Source organism: Dermochelys coriacea, chromosome 11 (genome assembly GCF_009764565.3).
Source record: "Dermochelys coriacea isolate rDerCor1 chromosome 11, rDerCor1.pri.v4, whole genome shotgun sequence".
NCBI classification, from domain to species: Eukaryota; Metazoa; Chordata; order Testudines; family Dermochelyidae; genus Dermochelys; species Dermochelys coriacea.
Window position 1 is genome coordinate 48,084,923 of NC_050078.2, and position 16,262 is coordinate 48,101,184.

General features: G+C 40.6%; 1 protein-coding gene across 8 annotated transcripts in view; it reads right to left on the reverse strand.

The window, feature by feature from the left end:
* PDE1A (phosphodiesterase 1A) overlaps nt 1-16,262 on the reverse strand; it is a 257,819-nt gene that overhangs the window by 72,093 nt on the left and 169,464 nt on the right. For all 8 annotated transcript variants that reach the window (XM_038422535.2, XM_043505443.1, XM_038422538.2 and 5 more), the window contains exons 3-6: nt 6,957-7,139; nt 5,230-5,296; nt 4,162-4,278; nt 2,728-2,868 (exon numbers count right to left, since the gene is read on the reverse strand). In XM_038422535.2, the coding sequence (XP_038278463.1) occupies nt 2,728-2,868; nt 4,162-4,278; nt 5,230-5,296; nt 6,957-7,139 (508 nt within the window). The remainder of the gene's footprint in view (nt 1-2,727; nt 2,869-4,161; nt 4,279-5,229; nt 5,297-6,956; nt 7,140-16,262) is intronic.

Below are 16,262 nucleotides of genomic sequence, written 5' to 3' on the forward strand. Positions count from 1 at the left end.
AAGGGTCGCATCTGGGTATGGAAATTGTATGGTGGGCCATAAATGCTCACGAAATTGGTAGTTGGGGTGTGGGAGAGGGTGCAGGCTCTGGCTGGGGGTGTGGGCTCTTGGGTGGGGCCAGAAATGAGGAGTTCAGGGTATGGGAGGGGGCTCCAGGCTAGGGCAGGAGGTTGGGGTGTGGGGGGAGTGAGGGCTCTGACTTGGGATGTGGGCTCTGGGGATGATGGGTTGGGGTGCAGGAGGGTCTTATGGGCTGGGACTACAGGGTTCAGAGGGTGGCAGGGGAATCAGGGCTGGGGCAGGACGTTGGGACATGGGAGGGGGTTGGGGTGCAGGCTTCAGGTGGTGCTTACCTCATATAGCTCCCAGAAGCAGCGGCATGTCCCTGCTCTGGCTCCTAAGTGGAGGCACAGCCAGGTGGCTCTGCATGCTACCCTTTACGCAGGTGCCCCTCCTGCAGCTCCCATTGGCTGCAGTTCCTAGCCAATGGGAGCTGCAGGGGTGGTGCGTGGGGCATGGGCAGTGTGTGGAGCCCCCTGACTGCCCTACACATAGGAGCCAGAGGGAGACCATGCTGCTGCTTCCAAGAGCCACACGGAGTGGGGCAAGCCCAAGACCCCACTCCCCAGTGGGAGCTCAAGGGCTGGATTAAAACATCTGGAGGGCCGGATGCAGCCCCTGGGCTGTAGTTTGCCCACCCCTGGTATAGTGGAACCAGGACTTGAAGCTGGGTATGTATGCTGAGTCCCAGGCTAGAATCCGAACCATGGGACCATCTCCTAACTCAGCCTCTTAATAAATGACGTTAATACGTTGCAGGGCAATGGCATCAATAGGGCCTTTTTCAAGCACTGACACTCAGAAAATATTATTTTGCCTGGTATGCTGCATTACTTTGAAAACACCTTTGGCTTGCTGCTGTCCCATTAACAGTGACAAAGTTATCCAGAAACCATTATAATAAATATTTTTAACTGTGGCTATCTAAAACAGGCCTTATTTTATTAAGAACCACTTGTATAGGCAGTGCAAATTATTCCATCCTCACATTCCATCTAAATTACATTAAAACATACTATCAGGCTGTTAAGAATGACACCTGATCCTAATAATACCCACCATCACCAGATAAAGAAACAGATCTTAAGCTGGTTAAGGAAAACTTAGTTTGATAGCATTCTGTCTGGCAAGAAACCAATTATCAATGGTTGTGGTTGTGAAATCCCCATTTCTTTACTGTTTTGTCTTTATGGTCTCCACTTCTCTATGGTTTGTCTGTATGATCTCTGTCTCGTTCTTTGATTGTTTTTGTCTGTTACATAATTAATTTTTCTAGCTGAAAATCAATTAAGGTGGTGGGATAGGATTGGTTAGAGAATTTTGTTACAATATGTTAGGATCGGTTAGTAAAATTTTAGTATAATGATTGGCTAAGGTATAGCTAAGCAGGAATCAAGTTTCACTATATAAATTGGGGTCCAAAAGGAAGTTCTTTGGGAACCAACTCCAGAACACAGCCCTATCAGAGCGGCCAGACCTCTGCCAAGGACACCATGCAGAAACTGGAGTCCCCCAGATGGACCTTATCCTGACTGGCCATCAAGAAAAGTTCATCTGTTTTACTGGGACTGGGGGTGGTGAGCATTGTATGTGTAGAGTGGGCATTCTGTTTTTGGTGATTGTTAATAAATAGAGTCTAAGGATATTACTGCGTAAGACTCTTTCACTGGTAAAAGTTCCTGAAAACCCGCACAAAGTTACACCCTGAGCCCTAGGAATTGAGTAAGGGTGGGTATTTAAATTGACAGGATTATGCCCGAGCCCTAGGAACAGGGTAAGAGTGGGTGCCCTATAGTGTAAGGTTATGTAACCTGAGTCCTAGGAACAGTGTAAGGGTGAGTGCCTAAATTAAGAGGCTTAGACCTTGAACCCAAGGAACTGGATTAAGGTGGGTGCCCCTAGACTGTATGAGTAACAGAGAATTTTGTGCGGGTAACAAGGGATGCACTGTTCAGTGCAGTTCCTTACCAGCGGAGCCCTCAGCAGAGATTAAAGCTGCAAAACCTCCAGGGCAAGGGACTGGTAATGGAAACAACACTTGCCAATCCTTGTGGATGAATACCCTTCCAGGTCACTTGGACACTCTCATCACTTCCAGGGATGCTCAAGCCCAGGGAAAATTAAGAGGAGAAGACTCTCTCTAACCCTTTTTGCTTATGTAGGGAGAATCATCTGCATATTATAGCCCATTTTCCTTTGCTGAGTTCTAAGAAGAAAGGAAAATGAATAGACTGCCTAATCCACATGTTCAATATGTACTGCTAAACTACACTATTGTTTCCTGGGGAGAGAATCGCCCACGGCTAGAAATGGCCCCACATCAGAACCCCAGATCCTGATTGAGATTTGTATCACAGTATGCATCTCAAATCCATCTGCAGAATGGATCACATGCCAAATCCAGGTATCAGAAATTTGACAAAGCTCTCATTTACATTGTGAGTCCCCAATTTTGGTTGTGATTATAGCTGTGATTTTCATGCAACCTCTATAGAGACATGAGGTTCAGAGCCAGTTCCCGAGTTTGGGCCCATCTCTAGATAAAGCCCCCTTTAAAATGATTGACATCTGTAGCACCAGTAAGCCTGCATCTAGATACCCATGTAGATACCTATATAACGGTGAGTATGAGAAACTAAAGTGGCTGAGTTCTGTAGTACTTCTTACCATGATACCAGTATGAAGCATTATGTAATGCACAGTTTGAGTAACATCAGCTGCATGGATCAGATTGTGGTATGGATTTTTGTACTTGCTGTAACCAACCTCCAAAGCTTCTGCAAATGAAATAAGACTGGGCACAGGGATCTGTGAGAAGCAAACATTAGAATAATAAGCTATGTTTCTCTTGCAACAGCTACGAAGTCAATAGTATAATAAATAAAACATAAATTAACACAGTGCAACTCTGATGCACCAGTTCACAAATATCCAGGTGATGGGGCAAATTACTAAAACATAAACGACAAGAACCTGATCTGCACTGGAGGAATTCACGGACTGCTCTGCTCCTGTTCCCTCAGGGGACACATTCCCCTGCTTACACTAAGTGCAATGTGGGACTAGCTTATAAGGGGGAATGGACTGTACCCAGATAGGTGCAGTAGGGGAGCACTCCCCGTGTACACCTAGGAACTCATGAGGCATTCAAGTAACAAAGGAATGACACACAGGATTACTAGTAGAGGACTGATCTTCATTTCTTGGCCCCAATCACCTGACCAGGAGGTCAGGTTACAAACGGTGTTCCCTGACTTCAATAGCCTCACACTCCCTCAATGTGGGCCTCACATTGTGCACAAGGTAGGGCTGTGAAGTACAGGAACAATATAGCTCTCTATTTTTTTTTCTGCAATTAAATAATAACTTTTTCCTAAGACAAGACTCCCAGAGATTTTGTGTGGTAAACTGGGTTTCCACAATGACAGTGAAACTTTAGTTCAATATCATAATAATGATAAATAATAAAGTATTGTGCACTTTGATACCACGCTTTAGATGAGCATCTCAAAGTGCTTTACAAATATGAAATAGTTAAGTCATACAATATCTCTCAGACAGCACTGGGTGGCATGTGGCAGGTGTTTAACACTATGCCATTAAAACAATTTAGAACAGGAAGAGGAAGTGAAAAATATAGTACTCAGCTGAAAGCCCAGTGAGGATTTAGGTCCACAGATTGTGATCTAAGCTATCTCAAGTGCTCAGGACCACACTTTATGTGTCTACCAGCACAGTGTCTCCTTCCAAGTCTGGGACATGGGCTCGGTACTAAGTCATAAGGAATCAAGCTAGCTGTGCACTTTTTGCATCACTCTGCTGTGCACTGGGGACTTCCCATACAAAAGCTGAAGACCTGTTAAGCTTTCAGTCTTTGTCAGGACCTCAACAGCAGCAGAATGACTGTAGACAACATTAGGTGGAACTTTATTGTTTTTACAAAGAATATAGTCTGATGTCCTGTATGTGATGTCTTTTAAACTTTGCAATTCTGTACTTCATTTGTTCAATAAAATATACTTTTAAACATAACCCGATTTTTTAATATTTTAAATATGTATGTCTTATTTTTATATTTGAGTTTTGTGTGATGCTTCTGACCTTGAAACGGCTCATAAGGTCATATCTGGTGAACAGCTCATACATCATGAATTTCAGACTGTGCTCTCCACTTGCTTCATTTAGGGCAAACACATCAAATGACCATTTATCAACATCCTGCAGATTAAAAAAAAAATAACATGTTCATATGTTTAAATAGGTCCCAGCTAATAAATGGAAAAGTTTAAAACAATATCTATTTCCCCAAAATCACAGGTTTCTTTTACTTCATGTTACTCATACTAATGGTTATTCTAATACTAATAAAAAACCTAGATAGGAAAATTATTAGAAAAAAATTCTTGTATCCTGAGTTATATAATTGTGGGATAAACTGCTAGTCGTTTATTATGTTCACAACCTAAGGCCCTGATCCTTCAAACACACAAATAACTTTACGCACATAAATTGTTCCATACAGAGTTCAATGGAACTACTTGTGTGCTCTTTTGCAGAGACTATGTCATAAATATTTTAAAAAAATCATGGTAAACATTATAACATTTGTCTTTTAGGTAAACAGGTTACATACTACCTTCTTGCTTAAGAAATACCATTGTCAACTGTATGTTGTAGCTAGATACAACATGATTACTCTTCCCCCAATCCCAAAAAAGGAAAGAGACGCTGCTCTCTGAGACGCTGATTTCTATTATAATTTGGAGCTGATAAAATCATGACAGGTAAATTTTATAAAGCAATTTTCTACTCAATTTTGTTCTATTGCTCTAATGAGATCTAACTGAAATCATAATAGGTTTCAGAGTAGCAGCCGTATTAGTCCGTATTTGCAAAAAGAAAAGGAGTACTTGTGGCACCTTAGAGACTAACAAATTTAGTTACTCCTTTTCTTTTTGTGAAATCATAATGAAATTGAGATGTAATAAATATAATCCTATGCTATTTGTGAATTTTTCAATATGGCTTTTATCTCTTATGGATATTCATTTCTATAGTACCATATATGGTCATAATATGTTCAGAAAAAGCACCCTAATTTCATCCTAAAAAAATCATTAGCACACATACAAATATATTGAAATTACACAATGGCTGAACTGATTTCACCTTAAATGTTACTATCACTTCTGCTGGGTATGCCAAACCAACCATGTTAGAGGTCCTTCGGTACATCCTAAAAGAAAAAATGCACTATTTTTAGGTGGTACTTATGCTAACTTTTAAAACATTTCTTTTTTCAGTTTCTCTTTTATAATTTCTGAATTAAGGGCCTAATTCAAAACCCATTCAACTCACTGGGAGTCTTTCTATGAACTTCATGGGCTTTGAAGGAGGATCCTGTGTACTACAAAGTACTTTTTGGTCTAATAATACATTGCTAGGTTTCAGAGTAGCAGCCGTGTTAGTCTGTATTCGCAAAAAGAAAAAGGAGTACTTGTGGCACCTTAGAGACTAACAAATTTATTTGAGCATAAGCTTTCGTGAGCTACAGCTCATGTCATTGGATACATTGCTAGGAATACTTCTTGCTCCTCTAAGTAATTGTTGTAGCTATTCATATAATCTAATGTGAATAAATAAAATATGCTATTTTAGTTTAGTATTGTCATCAGTGCCATTACCACAGATTCACCTGCTTTATCTCCTAACAAAAGGATGGCGTACATGTGGGTTTCAGGTATTAAAATATTCAGGCACAAATCCTCAGCTGGTGTAAGACAGTGCTGCTCAATTAATTTCAATATGAAACCATGAGTATCAAATATAACTAATTTTTAATTGTGCTATTACTTAAGTAAATGTGAAGTTGCCAAAGATTGATCATTTGAGTTGTTTGGAATAGAGATTTGGATACACAACTATCTCTGACCCATTGGAATACAATTTATCTAATGTAAAAAAGCAACTTTAGACCTGGGACTATGGTTTATTCACCAAAAGACACTTTTGAAAATATTCTGGTACACACATAGGTGATGGTCCTCATAAATGATGTTGGAAATGTAACTCCCTTTGTGCTACTTTAGCTCATATATTTTGGCAGTCCTCTTGTATCAAGAATTTCTGATAAAGGGGTGTGTGTCAAAGGACCAGTTTCATATTGGATGCTAAGTTGGAGTTTCACTGAAGTTTCACTCTTGGATATATTCTTGATACCTGGAAATTACCTGGTAACAAGGCAGCGTGGTTCCAGTGTGCAGCTTTGGCTGCGAAAAAATTAATCCTGCAAAAATGGAAAAGTCGATCCCCACCAAATATTGATACCTGGCTCAGGGATATGGCTGACATCGCAGCAAACTGGCATTTCGCAGAAAGGGAAAGCCTGAAAAATTCAAAGCAATTTGGGCTGACTTTTTAGAGGTCTATGATTAATGTAGACCCTGAAGATAGTTATGTCACTTCCCATCCCATCCCCTCCCCTCCCTTTATCCTAACCCTCTTTATTTACTTTGTGTATTCTGATCAATCTGGTATTTTGGTATATTTGTTGTATTTGAAAAAAATTATACAAAATAATAAATAAAAAAATAAATGTTGAGTCTTTGGCACATTTTGGTGTAGATAGGTCTAAGCCATGGAGTTTGGGTCCAGAACTTTCCAAAGTTCAAGAGGATTGGTATCTAGGGGTTAAATTTAGATCTCAGTACAGACCATTTGAAAGATGGGGTGAGGATAGCATTCAGATGTAGATCTGAACTTTCCCAAATATTTGGTTCAGGCCCATCTCCAATTTTGGTACGCATCCTGGTGACACTTGTTGCCTAGCATTTGGCTCAGCTAGCACCATTGTGGTTAAACGTGTTATCTGCTATCACACTAAAATCCACAATCACCTTTCTACAAATATCCCAGCCTGTACAGCATGTACGATGCTTCGAAATTTTGGCTTTTCTTCAGGTCTCCTTTTCGTCATCCCCATTTTCCTCGTGAAGGTAGAAGCCAGCCAGTCCCGTACTTCCAGTGGGACTGAATCAGATTGGATGTCAGAGAGTTCATCTTCAGTATCCAAAAGTCTCCTATAAAAGATATGAATAACTGAGAACCAGGCAAACTGAAGCAACAAAGTGAGAATAAGTGACCAGCTGATAATGTACAGTTTTAGTGGCAATTAGATTAGTTTGTAGCATTGTCTCTGGGTCACTAAATGCTTATCCTGCTCACTGGGGAAGGGCTGGGAGCACTGGAAACACCCTTTGGGGTGGGGAAGGATGGAAGGGAGCAAGGCAAGAGAGCTCAACTGGGGGCAGTTGTGACAGCATTCTATATACCTCCTGTTCCTTCCTTCCACCCATCTTTGCTGTCAAGTGTGTGGGAACTGCTTCTAATCTCACCTCTTCCCCCCACCTCTCACCCCCTTCACTTCCTACACTGTAGGGTGTGGGAGGATCACATGCCAATCAACCCACCACATCTGGTTTTTGGTGTTTCAGTTACAATTCTTGCAAGTGCTGCAGGTTTCAGTGTGGCTGACTGAGATCCCTATGACCCAGTCGGCTGCTTAGGCATTGGTCTGTATAAGCCAGTAAAGAAGGGAGTTTGAGGGCAGGCCAGGAGTGCAGTGGCTGGGTGCACAGTAACTTGAATGCAATGGCAATAGCCATCTGCTGAGAGTGTGTGCAGGGTGTGTACAGACCATTTACAGAAAAGTCCTATAGAATTTCATAGCAAATGGAAATTTTTCTGTAGATTTTTCGAACCATCAAAACATGGCAAGGTGGGCATTTGCCTCTATGTCTAGGACAGCTTGTGGCTCTCCTCATTTCATCTCTCTCACCTAAAGCATAGAAGAGGGAAGATTGACATATTGGCATAAAACAGAGCCTCCACATTTGACTATATTATGGTGCCTGTGTGTTTCTGGGTCCATGTCAAAAAAAAGTTTTGCCTTCTGTACTGGAGTGATAACTCTCTAAAAGCCCTAGACAAACTACTATGCCTCTAGAAAGTCAATATTTTTTCCTCAGAATATCTGAACAATTTCAAACTACTACAGCTCTGAGTGTGGCATCAGTTGGTAATAGCACAAAAATTGCACATCCATTATGCATCATTAACAAATTACTCCAGAATTATATAAAATGACTGAGGAGGCTAAATTTGGAATACTTGCTGTGCACAGGTCTGGACAACATATTATAAGGGAAAAAACAGGAGTGGTGGCAAAGGCGTTGTACCACAAAGGATAACAATAACTCGGGCACTCAAAGCTCTCAGGTAATCAAAAAGGTTAGAAAAGCTAATTCTATATTCTTTGAAAAAAGATATAGAGAAGGAGCTTCACTGGGATAGCAGAGTTGGGTTGGAACCAGAAAGAGTTTCCCTTGCTCGTGTCTTCAGGGGCAGCCGGTGATTAAGATCCAGAGATTAATCCCAGCTTCACACTGCCTTCAGTTAGGGCTGGTCTTCACTACAGGGTGATCAGTGCAGCAGGGATCCTTTTAGCGGGTCTAGTGAAGACCTGCTAAATCAATGGCAGAGCGCTCTCTGGTCGACTCGTACTCCAGCTCCCCGAGAAGAGTACGGGAAGTAGACTGGAGAGCGCCTCCCATTGATGCAGTGCAGTGAAGACACTGCAGTAAATCGACCTAAGCTACGTCGACTCCAGCTACGTTATTCACACAGCTGGAGTTGTGTAACTTAGGTCAACTTTCCCCCATAATGAAGGCAAGCCCTTAGGCACCTAAATCCAGCTCAGCATCTCTGAAAGGAAGAGATGCCTCAATATGGATTTTGCTACGTACACATGTATGAATATTTAGGCCCTAACTTTCTGTGCTTCCATTTCCACATCTGTAAAATAGGGACAATAATACTTACCTACCTCCCACACAGGGCCCGCCTTAGGCCTGGGCGAACTGGGTGAAAGCCCAGGGAGCCTTTATAAATGGGGTGTGCCCCTCCCCTTGGCCCTGGCCCTGGATTGAAGGCACAAATTGATCTTGCTCCCCAAATTTAAACTACAGTGTAATCCACTTAAATGCCCAATAGTTCGACTTTATTATAAAAGATCTTTGGGGCAATTGTAATGTTTATAGTCCTGACTATTTGGCATTTGATATATGTATTATATAACCAGGAAAAAAATCTAATAATCCCTCAATCATTTTATAAGTGTTCAAATTATTTCTCAAATGGGATGAAATTCACTTGCAATTTAAGAGTTGTAGAAGGCACTTCAGTATAACACAATGTGGATCTTGAACTGCATAAGAATTAGGCTGATGCAGAACAAGCACACACCCGTGTATGGTGCAGATGGCCTTTGTTTTTGGTTTGTATTTTGTTTCAAGTTTCTTGGGAATTATCTGTACTTATATAAAAAAATGAAAAGATGGGGGGGAAAATCAGTAAAAACCAAAATGAAGGGCCAGCGGCCAGAGTGGTGAGGGCTACCTGGTATGCACAGAAGGTGATGGCAGAGTTGGGGTAGCGTGGGCCTTCCGTTCTTTGCAGGCTTGTTACTGCAGTGGTCAGGTGGTCTCTGCTGCCAGAACCCAACTCCTTACCCATCCTGCTCCACCACTGTGCAGCAGCCGCCGCCGCCAAATGAAAGTTACCTGAGTGGGGACCAGGTCTGGAGAGTGCAAGCATTTTCAAAATTTGGGTTAAAAAAGTGGGTAAAAGCTGGCTGTTTTTTCAAAACCTGGGATTTTTTTTTTAAATCAGAGAGTTTTGTGTATAGGCTAGTGCAGAAGAGATTGAGGGCAGGCCAGGAGCATGGGGGCGGGGGAGTGGGAGCACATTAACTTGAAAGCAACGTCTAAAGCCATGTATCGAGAGTGTTCAGGGTTTGGAGTCCTCATCCTTTACCCAGAAGTCCTATAGAATTTCATAGACAATAACTTTTCTATAGATATGTTGGACCATCAAAAGCTATTGAATTTAACAGTGAATTTTGTACCTGCTATAGAATTCTATTGGACAGCTCCCCCCCAATCCTATATTCTCTGTTAAAGTCTACAGAGTTAGAGAGTAATTTCTCTAGAACCCTCTTGGTTTGTGTCCTCTCGGTTTCATTCCTATTAACTTTTCCAGTCCTTTTCCACAATGGATTCCAGCCCAAGGAATGGTGAAACAGCATTAAAAGAGCTCCTCCAGGCTGGAGAATTGAATACTTTCCAAATTCTTCATAGCTACCACATACAAACCCATTTGCTCTGACATTGTGTATGGGATGGGGGAGCTTGATATTTTTCCTCTGAAAGGAGATTAAAAACTAGAAACTGGTTGTAAATTTAATTTTCTTTGGACATTTTTACTGTTCACTTGCTAAGGTAGGGCCTAGCTTGCCTATGATGGATGTTAAGAGGAGTTTCTATATGAACACAGAGCACAGGAACAAGGGAACAGGAGAAAATTGCCTTTTTAACAAGGGTTTCTTTTTACTGTATAGTTGCTCCCTCCTTGTTTCAAGGCACATTCCACCAATTCTCATGGGACCCCTTATTTCTCATGAGAGATATCTGGGTGGTAATTTACATTCAAGAGACAGTTTGATGGTACACCTACACTGCATGCTTGTTTCGGACGCATGTGAAGTACATACCTGCCTCCTAGCCCAGGTATAAATAGCAAGGTAACTGATGGGGCACGGCTAGGCAAGTAGAGTAAAGACCCACCTGAAGGGTGTGGATATATAGGTGAGTAAATACCGTTCACACACTCTACTCAACCCAAGGTGAGCCTCCGTGTCTACCCTGCTATTTTTAGCAGTGTATTGCCCTACTGCCTCCCGGTGCTGGAGCCTTTCCCCTCTGCAGGAAAAGACTCCCCAGCGGGGAAAGGTTCTGGAACGGGGGAGACAGAGGGAAAAGGCTCTGCCAGCTCCCCGTTGCTGGAGCCTTTCCTGGCAGCAGAGAAAGGCTCTGGCAGGGAGCTGCTGAAGCCTTTCCACGTTGCCAGCCCTCTGCCAGAGCCTTTCACTAACACATGTAGCTACACTCCAAAGTGTGAATGCAGCCTGCTTTTCACTGTGGCATGTAGATACATATACCTTACACACCGCCACCAGTGGCGTGTAGAGTAAACATATCCCAAATGGCTCTCATTCCTGCTTAACAAACTAGGAAACCAATTGCTGCAATACAGACATTGTGTGGTGGGCCAGATCCTCAGCTATTATAAATTTTCTACGTCTCCCTTCCTAGGATATCTAAGAGGACTGTAAAACATCAGTAAGTTTTCCTATTGCATTATTAGTTTCTTTAAAGAACCCAACTGAATAAACATTTTAAATGGGTGCTTTGAAATGCATCAGTCATTCATATATATATTACCTTCAATATCTACCATTACTGTCTGGAGTTCTGCTCCTCCAATTCCATCCTAAACCCCACTCCAATCATGATTTCACCCATTGCACTCAACTGAAACTGCTCTTGTCGAAGTCTCCAAAGGCCTCTTCCTAGCCAAAGTTCACAACCAGTACTTTGCCCTGTCAGGTGCTTTTAACGCCATTAACCATGTTCTTTTTGAAATGTTGTGCTCCTTTGACTTCCATGGCTCTGTCCTCTCCTTGTTCTCCTCTGACCTCTCTAATTCCTTCTTCAGAAGGTCCCTTTGGAAGATCTTCCTCATCTGCACTCCAACTTTCTGTGCGGGTTCACAGGATTCTATCCTTGGTCCCCTTTTCTTCTCCTTCTAAACCTTACCTATGGGTAATCTCATCTGCAAACATCATCTGTTGACTCAAAGATCTGCCTCTCTACTCCAGACCTGTCTTTCCATCCAAACTAGATCTCAGCCAAACTCTTTGACATTTCCTCATGGATCTAGCTGTCAACTCAACATGGCTAAAACAGAGCTCTTAAACTTTCCTCCCAAGCCCTTCCCCAACTCCTTTCTCAACTACTGTGACCACCACCACAGGCCTGTAATCTAGGCATCATCTTCAACTCAGACTTCTCAACAGATCTTCACACCCAGGCTTTGCCTAAATCTGATATATTTTTTCTGCAGAACATCTCTAAGATATGGCCTTTGCTATCTAACCACACAGCTAAAACTCCTCCAGGCTGTCGTCGTCTTGCATCTCAATTATTGCAACATACTTTTATTTGACCTTGACAATCTTGAACCTCTCCTATCCATTCAGATAATTTCCTTAGCCCATGACTTTGACCATGTCACCCCTCTCTCTGAATCCTTTCATTGGCTCCCCCTTCTCCATCATGTCAAACATAAGCTACTTATCTTCCCTGTTAACACTTTTCAAAGTCTATGCCCACCCTATCTCTCATTGACTATCAAGATGTTAAATCCTACCTCTGATTGGCCCAGGTAACAGTCTCCCTTGCACACTTATTACATTTTCAAACAAGCACCTTTGTGCTTTTTCCAGTGCTGCTCCTCTTGCTAGGGAGGAACTCCCGGTTAACATCTGCAAAGCTATTTCATTATCCTCCTTCACATTGCTTCTTAAAAACACTTCTTTGCTGTAATGTCTATAAAAACAAACTAAAAAAACACCTTGACAATGTTTAGGTTACTGGTGCGTTTGATACCACTGCCTATCATGCTAACCCATATTATCTCATTGTTTCCTTGTATTCCTATCAATCTGCATCCATCTGTTGTCTCTTGACTTATACTTAGATTGTAAGCTCTTTGGGGCAGAGATAGTCTTTGTTTGTATAGACCTAATACAGTGGGGTCCTGGTCTCTGAGGAGGGTCCTCCCTCCTATGTACTATGATAATAGCAAGTAGTTTCATTCATATTTCTATCCATATACATTAATATCCTTACTTTATTTTTCTTAGGATTTGTTATAACTTATTTTACTTGTATTCTAGTTCAGAACTGAAACAAAAGAAAAACAAAAACAAAATTAAAAGCTCCTCAGCAGTATAAATCTTTGAGACTCAAGCTGCCTTTTCTTTACCCACATCCATTTTAATACAATAATAATAAATAATACCATACATCCTTCACTCCGAAGGCCCCCCAAATGCTTTCCAAGCCCTTTATAAGAAGATCACTCTCCCACCACTAAAAAGCTGCTGCCTAGAGGATGAAAACAACACTGAATTACTGTGCACAGCAACACTACTCAAATGTTAACAAGGATCTTCAATAGCCACAAATGGTTAGGTTGAAGTCAATGGGAGTCTTAATTTTAAGCCTTATCTTAAATATGTAATCTTCAGCAAAGCAGTACCCTCTATCACCATGCTGAGGCATTTGTTCGGTACCAACAATACAATTTTATTTTGGATATCATCTTTCATACAAAGATTCCCTCAGAAGTGAAAGAGCTACAGATATATCAACACCATTTCCTGCAACAAAAATACTAATACTAATATAACTGGATTCTTTATTATGTGTAAAGGTTTTTGCCTTTCTTTATAAAAACGCTTCTCTTCTCTAAGACTTTGCATGTGCGTATGTGAGTATAAGTGCATGCTCTGAGGAAATAAGCCACAGAACTAGATGAGACACAAACAAACAATATCAGCTGTGATTACAACTAGTGCTGGGCACAACTTTTAGGACTCAACTTTTTGTCAACCCAAAAATGCAGATTCTGGTCAACCAAAACACTTTGCAAATGTGTATCTAATTTGTCAAATTGCTTCAGCTGATAAAAAAAACCCAAAACAGGAAAACTTATGGAAAAAAATCTAAATGTTTTGTTTGACATTTTCAAAATGAATTTTTGTTTTTAAGTAAAAAAGATTTTAAAAAACCTCACAAACAAAACAAAATGTTTCATTTTACATTGGAGAAAGTGTTTTGTTTGAGCTGAAACAATTTTTTGTTTGTTTTTCAGTTGACAGACAAAAATTATTTTTTTTTGTTTCAAGTCTGCCTTAAACTTCCTCTCCCCCCTTCATCTCAGTTCACCCACTGAACCCATAATTTGGTTATTCACAGAGCTGTAATTACAGCAGTACGTGCACTACAAACTGTTTTTTCCTAAGGGTTTTAGAAAGACGCCTAAACTTTTGGGGAAATAAGGTTTTGTAGAGTAGGGAATTATGCAGAGTACACATTGGTGATGGAAATATGAATGGCCTTTGGTTACATTCATTAATGATTGTGAGGCACTGAGGTACTACAGTAAAGAGAGCCATATAAGAATCTAGATACCTGGCTGGCTGGATATATAGATGAATAAACAAACAAATTTGAGTTAACCCAAGGAAAACTAAACTAAATTACATACTGCACAATAGAAATAAGTAGCCTTACTCTAACAAGTGGATTATTCATTGTAATTCACCCTATACCTATTATGTAAAATACACAACCCTTGTCTAATAAAACCTGTTATTTTTGCCTACTTCCAAATCTATTCACTTGGCTGTGCTAATGAACAATATCTAATTACATTTATATAGGTGAATAGTTAGACCACCAGTAAATACCCTAGCATTAGGGAGCTATAGTACTCTGGAAATTTATATATATATAAGATCTTATGACTCGTGAACATGCATTAAAGTAAATATTTCACTTCAGTTTCACTGTACAGACATTTATGAACATTATGACCGAATTTGATACACACTTCCCTAGTCATAAAAATCTCACTAAAGCATATTATAAACAACTTTAGATTGGCTTAGTTATTATTCACAAAATGCACTGAAGTACAAATGTGATTGAATTGGGATAAAAGGAACAATTGAACAGAAGTGTGCATCAACTAGAAATATTAATATAGTACTTACATAACAGTTGATGAAATTTTCTTTTTGACCCTATGACCACCTGTTTTTGATTTGGCTGAGCTGCAATTTGTTTTGACACCAATTTTTTTCTTTTTATCCTGGATCATTTTGCAGCTGCTTTTTGTGCCCTATTGCAGTAAATCACTACATTAAATATGTTAAGTAAATTGTATAGCCCTTTCTCCTAAGTGCAGGTCATTCTTACTATTATTACTGTTGCTCTGAACATAGCAGTAACAACAACAGTGCGATTCTAGAGCAGATGTATTATGAGGTCACTCTGATGTAATTACTGATCACTATAATGTAATAATCACTGATCTATGTAATCTCTATGGTACGCCCATGTAGATGGCACCGTTTAACATACAAAAATTTCACACTAAAGAGCATTTTTACTTGTACTCTCCAATTACCTATACACTTCAAATCTCCATTTCCTTACAAAACTTCAATACAAGAACAAGGAATTATTGATTTTTTTCCCCAATGAACATTATTACTGAGCAGATAAGAGGAACTCACATTAATTAAGACCGGGATTGGCTATAGGTTAGTTGGAAATCCTCACGGACACTAATATTATTCCCCCTGCTTAATACTCCTGCACATTTAACAGTTACATTTGACACACAGGCCTTGTCTATTCTAGGGAATTTACCTGCTGCTGAGAGAACGAGTGCAGCTGAACTGATGCTGAACATGGTTTAATTGCAAGTAGTGGAGCAAGAGGAAGGACTGTTCACTAGTTAGGGCACTAGACTACAACTTTCGAGACCTGGGTTTGAGTGCCTACTCCACCACAGACTTCCTGTGTCACTTTAGGTAAGTGAGTGTCTCTCTGTGCCTTAGTTTCCCATCTGTACAATGAGGATAATAGTATTCCACTACCTCTCAGAGAGATTAAGACTCAGAAATTGCAGAGACACACATGATAGATTATAATGGGGCTACCTAAGTATTCAACACCTTTGCCACAAATATGGTTAAACACTGCAGGTGAAGAGAACATGCCAGCCAGACCTGCCTCCAAACCCACCTCCCTGTAGGATTTAAGCATGATTTCTTAAGTCATGCTGAATACAGTTTGCCCTGGTTTATACTTGCAGCTAAACTATGTTTAGCATCAATTCAGCTGCACCTGTGACTTTCGCCAGCAGGCTGCTCAGCAGGAGGTCCTCTGTGTAATGCAGAATTCAGAATTGCCAGACAGTAACTTTATACATAAGAGTACTTCAAAGACATTATGCGTGTTGGAGATGAAAGATATTTCAACTAAACTTGAGGTACAATCCCTTGAAAAGACAACATCCAACTAGTATAGTATCTCACATGCAGTAGTGCATACAGTCAAGGAAAACGTGAAGAATTGGGCAACACTGAAAACAGAATGATGAAACTGTACCATAAGCACAACAAAATGAGGGCATAGAAAACCTCGGTTGTACTAGAGTTGTTGAGA